General features: G+C 41.4%; 1 protein-coding gene across 2 annotated transcripts in view; it reads left to right on the top strand.

Moving 5' to 3' along the window:
• The first annotated feature begins 6,208 nt into the window (after positions 1-6,208).
• The window catches only part of Sp4 (Sp4 transcription factor), a 63,333-nt gene continuing 54,840 nt past the window's right edge, over positions 6,209-14,701 (top strand). The window contains exons 1-3 of one of the 2 annotated variants that reach the window (XM_052184824.1): positions 6,209-6,483; positions 6,906-7,010; positions 7,522-9,076. In XM_052184824.1, coding sequence (XP_052040784.1) covers positions 6,939-7,010; positions 7,522-9,076 — 1,627 coding nt within the window. In that variant the 5' untranslated portion in view covers positions 6,209-6,483; positions 6,906-6,938. Of the gene's footprint in view, positions 6,484-6,900; positions 7,011-7,521; positions 9,077-14,701 lie in introns of both variants that reach the window. The other variant, XM_052184823.1, reaches the window with a different exon arrangement.

The raw sequence follows: 14,701 nt of genomic DNA on the forward strand, positions 1-14,701 counted from the left end.
GTACTAGAATAAGTGTGTTTATTATGAATTATTTATAGTCAGGCACAGTAGTCCTAATGATAACAGTATTTGTATTGAATAAAATATATTCAGTATCAAGTAACATACTGCACTAAAATGATAATTTCAATTCTTTAATTGAATTGATAAATTCAGTTTTTCTGTTAGAAAATTATTATGTACTAAGGCATTAAAAAGGCCAGTTTGTATATATATGACTGGATGTGTACTTGCATATATAATTTTATATTAAAATCCCATACTCAAGAACAAACATAAGTATAACTTAGGGAAGCCAAAATGACAAAGGATAGAGCAACAGTTAACACTGATAATGTCAGTGTTTGAGGAGAAGCTGGATGGAATGGGGAGGCTTCTCTTGTACATATTTCTGTGTTTGGTTTGTTAAAACTACTTGTTTTAGTAATAGTAATAACAAGTACGTTTTCTTTGACAATGCCATAGCAGTGGGGTTATTAGCATGATGGTAATGTGCTTGCCTTGAATGAATACATTTCAAGTCTTATCTCCAGCACTACAAAACACGATTAAAAAATAAAAACAGTAACTAGCTAACTTCTTCCTTTGTCCTCCCTCCCCCAAACTTTAACTTCTGGTTGCTAGGACAGAATCCAGGCCTCATGCATACTATGGTTTGAGCTACACTTCTAGCCAGATAGTTAACAAGGAGAGTTTACCATTGACCATTCTAGAATAGTTTAATCTCACCTAATTCCTAAATTAACTATACAATGCTAATGCTCATATTTTTGTCTTTACTGTTCAACATGAAGGACGGAGGCTCAGAGAGGTCAGTATCACCTACTCATGATTGTACTTTTACTGGTAACAGGCTACAAAGTAAATCCAAATAGTCTGCTTCCAATGACATATTCTTCTAGTAAAAATACAACAACAACAACAACAACAACAACAACAACAAATCCCATTTCCAGTCAAAAATAAGCCAAGCATAAGCAATTGGTATTTTGGAAAGTTATCATTTTAAATGTAGATTTGTTACTGTTTTGAGTCCAGGTCTCCCTTTGCTGCACAGACAATTGATTTCCATGCACACTGTGAAGCCGGGTTTATGATGAATTTTTTTGATTACCAACCTTATATAGTCTTAAGAAAATGATTTTGTTAATATTTCAACTTTTATAATGACTAAACATCTTTTATTTGCTGACTACATTAGAGTCCTATGAATGCATAAATCAATATTATGCCCCAGTACTTTCCAAGAACTATTCATTGCATCCTAATTTGAATTAATGACAAATAAAACTGGACAACATCAGAAACTCGATGTGTTAAAAAGCATGAAATGTAATGGGTTTTGTTTGCTTTTTCTTTTATTTTTTTTTTCAAGGATTTTTTTTTTTTTTTTTTGAGGCATGGTACTGCTACATATAGTCTAGAATGTATGTACTGGAACTCATTGGTGAACCTCCTGCCTCTGCCTAAAAATCATAAACTGAAGTTGTATATTAGTATTCCATGAAGGAACTGAGCACACGGGAAGAAAGGCCAAGCTATTAATTCTAGCTGCTCATCCACAGGCTGTTTGGGCACTTATCTGTATTTGTTACTTGGTCATTTACATTTGATAAAGCCATTTACAAACATTGTTTATAACTTTTTTTTATTTTCTATATTGTTTGTTTACATTCCAAATGCTTTCCCCACTCTCAGTTCCCCCCTCCCTATATGTCCTATAAGCTCTCTTCTCTCCACCCATTCTCCAATCACCTCCCTCCCTTTTCTCTGTCCTGGTACTCCCCTATAATGCTGGATCAAGCCTTTCCAGGATCAGGGCCCTTTCCTTCCTTTTTCATGGGAATCATTTGATATGCTAATTGTGTCTTGAGTATTCAGAGCTTCTGGGCTAATTAATATCCACTTATCAGTGATTGCATTCCATGTGTATTCTTTTGTGATTGGGTTACCTCATTAGGATGATATTTCCCAGTTCAAACCATTTGCCTAAAAATTTCATGAATTTGTTGTTTTAATTGCTGAGTAGTATTTCATTGTGTAAATATACCACATTTTTTGTATCCATTCCTCCATTGAGGGACATAATTTCTTTAGGTGAAAATTCTTTGTTTAGATCTGTAGCCCATTTTTTTAATAGGGTTATTTGGTTCCCTGGGGTCTAACTTCTTGAATTCTTTGTATATATTGGATATTAGCCCTCTATTGGATATAGGGTTGGTGAAGATCTTTTCCCAATGTGTTGGTTGCTGGTTTGTCCTTTTGACAGTGTCCTTTGCTTACAGAAACTTTGTAATTTTATGATGTCCCATTTGTCAATTCTTGATCTTAGAGCATAAGCTATTGGTGTTCCGTTCAGGAACTTTTTCCCTGTGCCCATGTCCTCAAGGGTTGTCCCCAGTTTCTTTTCTATTAGTTTCAGTGTGTCTGGTTTTATGTGGAGGTCCTTGATCCACTTGACTTGAGCTTAGTACAAGGAGATAAGAATGGATCAATTCGCATTCTTCTGCATGCTGACCTCCAGTTGAACCAGCACCATTTGTTGAAAAGGCTATCTTTATTTATAACTTTTAAAAGGCCCACACATTCACAGTCAACTTTTAACCATTTTTTTGCAAATGCTCTAAATTCAAGTCAATTACTTTGAACTATTTCTGCTTTCTAAAAACGGCTATCACAGGGTAAGAAATTTACATTTTAAATATAGATTTGAATACTTTCCAGGTCTTTATTAAGGTACCATGCATGGTGGTCTCTTATGGACTAATGAGACCACTTGTAAATACACCCTTTAAGGTGGTGTCTGATTCCTGGTCAACTCTCATTCAGTGTGCTTTGTGGAAAAGTGGATAGTAAACATGGAACTGTCTTAGGTTTGACGATTCTTGAAACCTTTTTGCTTAGAGAGAAAATGAAGCAGTTCAATGGTTATTTCAGCAAGTGTCTCCTTAAAGGAGACTCAGAAAAGAAACCTTTCTCATTCATGTCTTATCTGGGCCCAAGTTCCTCCTCCTAAACTACTCAATCAAGCCACCTGTACAATTAAGCTACCTGTAGAACTGTTTCAATCTCCTTGTATGACCATCAGCATTGTGCAGATTCAAAGTCCTGGCCTTTGGCCTCCAGGAGTGGAGCTGATATTTCAGGAGTTATACATAGTATTCAAGCTGGGGAGGTCACTCAGGGACAGACTGCTTGCCTAGCATGCATGAAACCTTGGGTTTGATTAGCAGTACCACATAAACCAGGTATGGTGCTGCTTGCCTGCAATCAGTTGAGTTGCCTAGCTCAACTGTGCCTGGAACAAGAGCAAGTAGAGATAGGCAGTCAAGAACAGGTAGGTCAGCAGATAGAAAATTACTGACAAGACCACCACTAAGGAGTGAAATCAAGAACAGGTAACAGGGAATTTGGTTAAATACCAAGGGTGGGAGGCTGTCACCAAACTGATCTATCAGGTTTACTTTCTAAAACTGGACTAAGTAAGCAGAGCTACAAGGCTAAGTTAGAAACAAGATTCAGAGAATGGCTCAAGTTTAGTCAAAGGAGTCTTGGTTAGGAATTATTATTTCTATAGCAGAACTGGTTTTCATCAGTTTTTACGGAAAACTCTCTACTGTATTGGTTGGCTGACCTGGAACTCATTATATAGACTAGGCTATCTCCAAACTCACAAGATCTACTTGCTTCTGCCTCCCAAGTGCTGGAATTGAAGGAATGAGCCACCATGCTTAGTTAAGATAAAATTCTTAAAATAACTGTCATAAAAGCAAGCAAATTGATTTAAAGAAATACTAAATAAACTACAGTATAATAGCACATAGCTTAAATTAGGATGGTAATATAAGAGTGGCTCTCCTCTTGGCAATATCACATCTAGCTAAGCCTCCTTTTACATGGATAATAATGTAATAGGAGTCTCTAAGAAGCAGTGCATTTGTCACCAGGCCTCAAGCCTCAGTCAGTGTTCTAATCAGCTCAGGCTGCTATAACACAACCCACAGGTTATCAACAAGTTTATTTTAACTGTTTTGGAAGGAACCAGATATAAAGATATGTACAGTCAGGAAAGTTGAGGGTCTTGTGGTCATTGTACTTCACATGGGGGACAGCAGAATAAAGGATAGAAATTCTAAGAGCACTAAGTTTTACTCATGAGTGACACACTCATGACCTCATCTAGCCATAATGCCTCAAAGACTCCAAAAACTAAGGGACAGAGTTCCAGTATTAGAGTTTATGTCTGGGGCATACAAACATTCAGCTAGGAACTTGCAGCTCTTGGAAAAGTTAGGGTTTTCACTGTTTCCTGGATACCAGTATATCTACTTATCAACAGGGAGCAGGAACTTTAGGATATTTTGTAAATCTATATCACTGCCCTTCTCTAAGGCAAGTTGTCTAAAGAGAACCAACCACAAGCAATGCTCCAATTCATGACTGGTCTTCATTCACTATGGCGAAGTGGGTGGGGCCGTGCTAGAGGAAAGACTATGTATCTATAAATAAACAAGCACTTCTGAGCCTCCTAAGATCTAGTGAACTGGGATGTGTATGGAAGATTACTATAGCATCTTCAACTCATAAAATGGAGTAGGCAACATTGTAATTTACTCCAGTTACTTTGTTTTACTGCTACAGCTTTTGTCATCACCACAAATACTTGAGCACGGAAACACTAGTAAAGCACCGCACTACACTCCTACACTAAGGTGTAGACACCCTTACAATATGTCAGACCTTAGGCACCAGACAAAAATACCCAAAGCTGAATATGGGGTCTATGTCAATAAATGCGGAACGCTTTAAGCCTAGTGTGTAATGGTATCCTGTCCCAAGGTTCATATTAGGGACTTATTTCCAGCTTTGGCACACTTCATCAGTCGCTGGTATGGTCCCTGGTATCTTGACTTCATGTCTTTGGAGAGCTAGGGGCCGGTTCAGGAGCATCTGACAAAGTGCTTTACACAGCTAGCTGTGAATTCCACTAGTCTAGAAGCTTATGCTAAAACCATGACCAGAGCTTACCTACATGCAGCCAGGCTTTCCTTTGCCTGGACAACCTTGTGAGACCTCTAGAAGCTAGAAGCGCGCCAAGAACGCAGACTATAAGGCTCACTCGTGGCCACCCTAGAAGACAGTCACTGCTCTGCACCAGCAGCCAGACAGAGATACAACAAATAAAATGGAAGCTCCTGCTCGGTGGGAACTCAGGCCTCGCGCTGGGTCCAGAGGCCCCGGAGAGCTAGGTGAGCAAAGAAAGCAGGGCGAAGGGGATGTACCCTAAGTCAGCTTCATTCAAACCCCGAGGATAGCAGACCCCGCCTCCCCACACCTCCGCCCGCTCAATCGCTGCGCGCTTCGGGAGTGAGCTCGCCCCACGGGGAGAGGCTTTCAGCTGAGGGGGCGGTGGCAGAGGCGGTTCGGGCAGCCCAGCTCGGCCGATAGGCCCAGGCAAACAACACCCATTTCTCCCTCCCCCGCGCAGGGTTCAACTCCCACTCGGCCCCCGGCCACGCCCTGCTGCCACCGCCCCCTCGGGCAGACCTAGGCTCCGCAGCCAGGCCGAGTTCAGGGGCGGGAGGAAGGCGGTGCCTTCGTCGGATAGTCGTCAGAAACTACAAGACCCGAAAGCCTTTGCGGCAGGGGCCTGCCCACCTCCTCCCACGACTCACTGCGCGTCAGCGGCCTCATCCAATGAGAGCCGAGCCAGGAAAAAAGGGCGCCCGGGTCCGGATGCGCCTTAGGAAAGCCATGCTCACGCCGAGGGGGCAGCTGGCAGTCCACTCAGACCTCGGGATCGCGGGGAGTTCACACTTCCCTGCGCTCGCTCCGCTCCTCTCCCTTAAGCCTAGTTCCATGTCTTTCTTCCGCGGCCCCTCGTAAGATGCTGCGGCGCGTTTTTGAGTGGAGGGCGCCGGGAACTGAGTAGGGGGCGGGATATCCTGAGACAACAAGTTTGGCTGTATGAAGGGCCTGCCATCAGCAAACCGCACCTAGCTCACCGAGAGGGCACGCTCAGCGGGCCGAGAAGGCAGAAGCCTAACAGCGGCGAGCACCAGCTGGGCAAAGGGGAGGAGAAAGGGCGGCCCCAGCGCCCCGGCCCCGGCAGGTCGGCGGCCAATCCGCTGGGGGAAGGGGTGGAGAGTCGGCGGCGCCGGTGGAGGCAGGCCGAGGGGGGTGGGGAGTTGCTGCGCTCGCGCCGCCCTGGCTCCGCCCCCGGCCCGCGCCGCCGCCCTCGCCGCGCGCCGCTGCTGTCAATCAAGGGCGAGTCAGCCGGGCTCGGGCGGAGAGAGGAGCTGCTACGCCACAGCCCAGCGGCGGCCATTCGCGGAAAAAGAGGCAGAGCCTGTGCCAGCTACAGCCTCCTCCGAGCCACCGCGGGCGGGCGGGACCGGCCTCTCCTCCCGCCTCGCCCCCACCCCCACCCACCTCTATCCCAGTGTCTCTGAGAGGGTTTGTCCTGTTAATGCGGGATGAGCGGTACGTATTCTCCACCCCCCTCGGTCTCCTTCACCGCCTCCCTTCGTCCCTCCCTCCCCAGACCCTGCTCGCTTCCCCCTCCCCCGGGGCCGCCGAGATGCTGGAAGGGGAGGAGGAGAGGGCGGGAGGGAACCAGGGGGAGGGAAGGAGGGCTGTGTTTTGTCTTAATGTCTGAGCTAGAACAACCTCCTTCTGGGTGTTGCTCTGGAGCCTATGGGTCGGGTTTCAAACCACGTTTCGTGAGAGCCCCCTCCTCCCTTCCCTCCTTCTCCCCCACCCCCTGCCGGTGTGCTCGGATCGCGGGTTTACGGAGATTAATGTTCAGGAGGAGGGAGGGGGAAGAAGGGAGGAGAACGAATAATAATAATCCTAATAACCTGTTGTCGTGTGTGTTGGTGGTGGTGGGGGTTGTTGCAGATCAGAAGAAGGAGGAGGAGGAGGAGGCGGCAGCGGCGATGGCTACAGAAGGAGGGAAAACCTCTGAGCCAGAGAATAACAATAAAAAACCCAAAACCTCAGGCTCCCAGGTAAAAGCAAACATTAAAAGAAAATTCAGCACAAAGCTTTAGGGAAGAGAGGGAGTTATGCTCTTTAAGTACCCAGAAGTAAAGAACAGAATAAAAATGTTTATCCATTCAAAAAGCATCTTTCTGAGTGAGGAACTTAAATCGTAAATTCATGAAGATTTCCCATAGTTGAGGCTATAACGATGTTTATATTACATCAGGAATTCAGACTGTTAGAAAAACGGTGTCTATTTTCCCAAGGGCATTTTGAGTTTAGAAGAATAACACTTTAAGAAAAGTTTACCAGAAAATTCTATTTTATTTAAACTTTATGTAACAGGACTTTACCTTTTTATTCATATAGCTTCTATCACCTGCTTTTGTTCATATTTCCTTTTTAATTCTGCTGCCTATTGAGTGTGTTCTGATACTTAGAGCTCTCAAAATAAATAACCCCCTCCCGACTGCTGTCTTCCACTAAAACCGCCCACTTTTTTCCCCTCCCTCTCCTTTCCCCTCCCATTTTGGGTAGGACTCTCAGCCCTCTCCTCTGGCTTTACTGGCAGCTACTTGCAGCAAAATAGGGACTCCTGGTGAAAATCAAGCAACTGGACAACAGCAGATTATTATAGATCCAAGCCAAGGATTGGTGCAACTTCAGAATCAACCACAGCAGCTAGAACTGGTGACAACGCAGCTTGCTGGAAACGCTTGGCAACTTGTTGCCTCCACTCCTCCTGCTTCAAAAGAAAATAACGTTTCTCAGCCAGCTTCTAGTTCGTCTAGTTCTTCCAGCAGTAATAACGGGAGTTCCTCTCCTACAAAAACTAAATCAGGTAATCCTTCCACCCCTAATCAATTTCAAGTCATACAAGTACAGAATCCAAGTGGTAGTGTGCAGTACCAAGTGATCCCCCAACTTCAGACAGTGGAAGGTCAGCAAATTCAAATCAATCCAACTAGTAGTTCATCTCTACAGGATTTGCAGGGTCAAATTCAGCTCATTTCTGCAGGTAATAATCAAGCTATCCTCACGGCTGCTAACAGGACGGCTTCTGGGAATATCCTTGCTCAAAACCTGGCAAATCAGACAGTTCCAGTACAAATTAGACCTGGTGTTTCAATACCATTGCAATTGCAGACCCTTCCTGGTACTCAGGCTCAAGTTGTAACAACCCTACCAATTAACATTGGAGGAGTGACTTTAGCTTTGCCAGTAATAAATAACGTGACTGCTGGAGGAGGAACTGGACAAGTCGGCCAGCCCACTACTACTACCGATAGTGGGACTTCCAATGGGAATCAGTTAGTTTCTACGCCCACCACCAGCACTGCTTCTGCCAGTACTATGCCTGAATCGCCCTCTTCCTCTACAACCTGCACAACCACTGCATCAACATCTTTGACGAGCAGTGACACATTAGTGAGCTCAGCAGATACGGGCCAGTATGCAAGCACATCAGCCAGTAGTTCTGAACGCACCATTGAAGAACCACAGACACCTGCTGCTACTGAGTCTGAAGCCCAGAGTTCCAGTCAACTTCAGTCCAACGGGGTTCAGAATGCACAGGATCAGTCAAATTCTCTTCAGCAAGTACAGATTGTAGGCCAGCCTATCCTGCAGCAAATCCAGATCCAGCAGCCTCAGCAGCAGATTATTCAAGCTATCCCACCACAGTCATTTCAACTCCAGTCAGGGCAGACAATTCAGACCATCCAGCAGCAGCCTTTGCAGAATGTTCAACTTCAAGCAGTAAACCCGACTCAGGTGCTTATCAGGGCTCCAACTTTAACACCTTCAGGGCAAATCAGCTGGCAAACTGTCCAGGTCCAGAATATTCAGAGTCTTTCAAATTTGCAAGTTCAGAACGCTGGGTTGTCCCAGCAGTTAACCATCACCCCAGTGTCTTCAAGTGGTGGCACAACTCTTGCTCAGATTGCTCCTGTGGCTGTTGCTGGTGCGCCAATAACTTTGAATACTGCCCAGCTTGCATCAGTGCCTAACCTTCAGACAGTGAGCGTTGCCAACCTGGGTGCTGCGGGTGTTCAAGTTCAGGGAGTTCCAGTAACAATCACTAGTGTTGCAGGTAAGCTCCGTCTTTTTAACCTATTATTAGGAGGGATTAGTAACAGTTATTGCTCCGGGCTATCTTTTAGGTTTGATACACCTCTGATATATGTATACTTGGAGAGGGATCAAAAACTGGACTATTATACCAGCAGCCATATGTAGTTATCACTGTGACCTCTTTATTTCTGTAACTTTTAACAGTTGTGTGTGTTGAGTTGGGTAAAAAATTATTTCATAAAGCATCATTTTTTAATTAGAACCATAATTATAGAGATCATATCTGAGTACACTTGAACTCTTTGAGAAAATGAGCTCATCATCTCTTCTTGATAGAAAGTTGGTTTAACTTGCATTGGTATATGGTTATAAGTTTGTAGTATGTTAATTCTGTGTAATGAGACTTTTTAATTGGGCCTTCTTACATTTTTTGCATTTGTCTTTTATTTTTGCTTTAATATACAGTAGTTTTAAACTAGATACATTGTAGTTAAGAGTTGCAAATTGTTTCATAACATTTTTATTAAAAAAAACTGCATTTAGAAATGCTACATTCAGGATTGTGACTTTGGTATATAATACTTAAGGAAAATTCTATTTGTCCTTATATTATCTGAATGTGTCTAGTGTGAAGTTGGTAGGAAGCAATTAAAAATATAGATAGCAAAATGTCATTAATTTGAACTAACTGTGGCCATTTTGTTTTAAACAAGCTATAAAAGCAGTTGCTATTTCTTATCAATATAATTAGATAACTTCTAAAGTACTTAAAAAACCTAGTTCCATTAAGTAGTATAATCTGTTTGGGGAGTGGTCTTATTTTACCAATACTTAGACGTCATTGATTCTGACTTAGTGAAAACTGGCTATGAATTTAGTACCTTTGTTTTCGTGTTTTATTAACTTAAATTTTCTATTTTGATAATTTGAGTATGCTTGTCCTTTTTGAATGAGCTATCTTGAAATAAGATGCAGAGAAATTAAGATAAGGTTCTTCACAGTTAATAATTCAACCTGATGAGTGCTTGTAATATTACATATCCATAAAGAGCCTGTTCATTCAGGAGAACCCAAATACCTCTAGACCAACACCACCCAATAGAATGTTGTGTGATGTTTGAGATGTGGCATCTCTGTCCTATCTGGTGTTATCCACTAATTATGGAGTGATCAAGCACATAAAGCATGGTGAAAATGGCCTGAGGAATTGAATTTTGAGTTTTATTTAAGCAGTCACATTTAGCTAGTAGCTCTTATGTTGACAGCGTATATAGCCAGTATACTGAGTGTGATTGCTTCCCCTAACACTTTTAGTACCCAAGTGTGTAAGCGATGGTTCTGTTTCTGCTCATACTAAACATTAATGCTATCTAAAGATTTCAGAACAGTGTCTGGTTCTGGTGATTTGAATAATACTTTGCATTGTCAAAGTAGAAATTATTTACATTTCATCTTGCCTGCTAAACATTACTGAATTGTGGTTCATAGCATTGAGTAATTTATAATCTATATTAGAAATGCTCAGTTTTTCTGCTCTCTAATTAATATCTTGCAATCCAGAGGTTTCTTTCCTCTTACTAACTGAAGATAATTCAATATTCTGACCCTACCCCAACTCTTGGAATGTTGCATCATAAATAATGTAAGATGCAGTTTCTAGGAGTAAAATTTGGGGGCAGATGTAGAATAGTAAAATAATTTGCTTTTTAGATTTTCCAAGTGATTCTTAAAGTCCATAAAGTTTGGGAATTAAGGGTCTAATCAACAGTGAATCAGTCAGAAGGCAGAATGTGGAAGCCGGTTGGTGCTAAGCCAATTCATATGTGCCCCAGAGCATGTTTTATTGGCACATATGCCATTTTAGTCCCCTCACTCCCCATACCCCAGTGACTATTCCAAACACTCCCACTAGACATGTTATTCTTATATTTTCATGGGCACATTTTTTAAGAGTTCACATAGCTTAAGAGATCCACTTAAGTGTATAAGGAAAACTTGACATATGAAGAATTTCCTCCCCACTGAAATCCAACTATTTAAAATTTTGTTTGGTACTTTAAAGAGACATACATACATACATACATACATACATACATACATACAGAGAGAGAGAGAGAGAGCGAGAGCGCAGAAATAGACTGATTTAAGTTCAGTGAATTTAAGCTTAGCTGTTAGCAGTTTTATACCATTATCTAACAAACAGGTACTTGACAGTATTCTTTGAAGGTTTGTAACATGGGAGCAATGCCCTAGAGTGCTTATAATGAAGCTAGTGAAATTGCTTTGTTTTCATTAATTTCTTTTGTTTTTACATTTAAAATATACCAGAAGTGGAACTCTAAGCACTTTTTTAAAATGAGGGAGATCACTTGCCTACATCCCTTTATAAGTGAGCCCTAGTTTTGAGTTAATACTTGGGGTCCCCAAATTCTGTTATTTTATATTTTCCTTCCAGAGTAGCGGTGTTGAATTTATGGGAAGATATTCACTGTTAATATTCACAGGCTTTAAGAATGTTATTTTACTTTTAATTGATACATAATTCATGTACATAATTGTAGGGTACAGTGTGATATTTCAGTACACTACACAGTGCAATGATATGATCAAGATGCCTATGTCATCACCTTAGACATTTGTCAATTTGTTTGTCTTGGGAACATTCAAAATTCTGTTTGCTACTCAATTACTGTCAACCACAGCTATCCTACTGTGTTGTAGTTGAGTATTAGACATTGCTCCTGGTTAAGTAACCACACCTACTTTCCTTCTTCCCAACTATTTCCTCATTCTAGTATCCAGTGTTTTAGTCTCTACCTTCACTTTCCTTTTCAGACAGTTTCACATGGTCCAGGATGGCCTTCATACTCACTAGGTAGTTGAGGCAGAGCTTGAAATCCTTCCTAATCCTCTTAATTCTACCTCTCCAGTGCTGCACCACCATGCCTGATTTATAGGGTACTGGGGATCAAACTCAGTTTCATACATGCTGAGCTGCATCCCTGCCCTCCTCTTTTTTCTTTTCTTATTTTTTTAAAGAATGTTTTAGTTTCTACATATAAGTGAAAATAGGCTCATGAAAAATATCAGAGCTTGGAAAAATTGGTAATTACCTCTGATAGAATAATGGCTAGCTCATGAACAAGGCTTAAAATTATTTTATGGTCCAGGTTCATTTTGCCTTTTCAGGAAGTAGAGGAGATCTGCATGATACAGACAGCAGAGGAAGAATCATACAAGGCAGTCAGATGAACCCAAATTTTTTAAGCTGGAAATTTCATACTTTTATGAAATGACATCTATTTTTCTTTGGTAATATATTCAGGAAAGTAGTTTTCTTCGCTCTGGCCTCATCTGAAAATCCTGATTTCTAGACTCAGCATATATCATCTAGTTAGTTAGGAGTCTAGTCATAATTAGATAGTTGTACCCTCTGCGTACTTCATTTTCTTATTGGGAAGAAGAATTTGAGGGATAACAACTGTGTTTATTGACTTCTATTTCAGCCAGATGTGGTGGTTTGTGCCTTTAATCCCAGTGTGGGTAGCAGAGGTAGGCAGGGTTCTTGAGTTCTGTTTTAACTAAGTAAGAATAAAAGTTCTGCCAGTATTCTTTCAGTGCCCTCTGGTCTCCAGGAATTAGATCTTTTTATAAATGAGAATTAGTGGGAATCTTGTTTCTATCTCAGTAATTAACCCGCAGTGGTCCACACTATCATGCCATAGTTCTTATGTGTGATTAAGTGGCTGTTTGTCAGTTTCAGTCAAAATTAAATTTTTATGCTAGGTTTCTCATAAAGGAGGTTGACACTTGATAAGATGTTGCTGACTATTCAAGAACTTGCCTCTTACATAATTCCTTTACTTTCTATAGGAAATTTAAGTCTAAAACCTGGGGATATAGTTTGAAGCCAGGAATGAAAGTGCTAGTTCTTAATGACTGTTTAAAAATGGGAACCAGAGAACATGAAGCTTACATTTAACTTAAAAGTTCAAATGTAACTTAGAGGGAACCAACTTTTTTAGCATTTGCCCTTTCTTCCAAATTACTAAAGTAGAAAATTGGCTTGATATTTAACCTAGATAGTGTTTTTCTTTGTTGTATATGCTGTATTGGTTTGGATTTCCCTTTTTGGGCACCTGAAAATCACTCTTATATATATGATCCTCACACATGTGTTTGGTTATTTCCTTTTCAGATGAGTCAGTTCTTTCTGTTACCTTTTCGATAAAATCTTCTAATACTGGGTCAATAGATTGGACTTCATCATAAGGGACTTAAGTTTAGGTTCTTGACTACCAGTTTCACTTTAGCCTTCAGAAACTTTTTTTTCATAGAAGATAAAAAGTACCATATAAAGCCACATTAATTTTTAAAGGACATCTGTGCTGGTTTGCTTTATGTCCACCTGACACAGGTTAGTCATCTGAGAGGAGGGAACTTCAAATGAGAAAAATGCCTTTATAAGGTTGGGTTGTACTTAAGTCTGTAGGGCATTTTCTTAGTCATTGATGTAGGAGAGCTTAGCCCACTGTGGGTGGCACCATCCCTGGTTTTGTGGTCCTGGTTCCATAAGAAAGCAGACTGAGCAAGCCATGGGGAGCAAGCTAGTAAGCAGCACTCCTCCATGGCCTCTGCATTAGTTCCTACCTTCAAGTTTGAGTTCTTGCCTTGGCTTTCCTTAGTGGATTGTGACTCAAAATATAAGCCAAAATAAGCTCTTTCCTTCCTAAATTGTTTTTGGTCTGGTATTTCATCACAGCAGTACTAACCCTAAGCAACATCTTTTATGTGGGGTTGAAGGGCAAAGGAAGAACACTTATGTCCTTTTCAAATTGTTTGTTTTGTCTTTTTAAATGACAGGACCTCCCTGACTATGTGAATATGATGCTGGGTTCATAGTCACATTAAGCCCAGATGGTCTTGCCCTTGTGATCCATCTTTCAGAAATGCTAAGGTTCAAGGGTTCTGGCTGGTTATCAGTTTCTAATTTAGAGAGTACATAAGAAATACTTAAGGATTGGGACAAGCATTAAGACAGAGTGAAGAGAAAATAGAAAAGAAAGCATGATTGGAAAGGAAGCTAGGGAAGATGCCATGGGTAGATCTTGCAGAAATAGCTGATTTGCCAACTGATAGCTTTTTAGTTGGAAAAGACCTTGGAGGTTATAGCTTACAGCTGTGACCTTTTCATATTGCTATGAAAGTTTGTTTTACTGTTCTGAGTAAAGACGGAGATACGGGTTAGGCTCTCCAGTGCTTCAGTGAGTACCTGGGACTGACTCATAAAGCACTGACATAGACATGTATGCTCTTTTGATCTGGGATGAACGTAATGTGTGCTGCTGAGGGATTAAGCAAATATTGTCAAAGGAAATTGTACATGGTGAGACGAAAATTTAATGAAATTAGAATTACTAAGCCAACTTAAGATATACTTAAAGCTGGACATTGAAGAGCACACCTTTAATCCCAGCACTAAGGAGGCAGAGGCAGGTGGATGGATCTTTATGAGTTTGAGGCCAACCTCATCTACAAAGCAAGTTCCAGGACAGCCAGAACTCTGTTACACAGGGAAACCCTGTCTCAAAAACCCAAATATGTGTATGTATATGTATACACACACACACTCAAGTTTTTCTCT

The sequence above is a fragment of the Apodemus sylvaticus genome, chromosome 6 (assembly GCF_947179515.1).
Source record: "Apodemus sylvaticus chromosome 6, mApoSyl1.1, whole genome shotgun sequence".
In the NCBI taxonomy this organism is placed as follows: Eukaryota; Metazoa; Chordata; class Mammalia; order Rodentia; family Muridae; genus Apodemus; species Apodemus sylvaticus.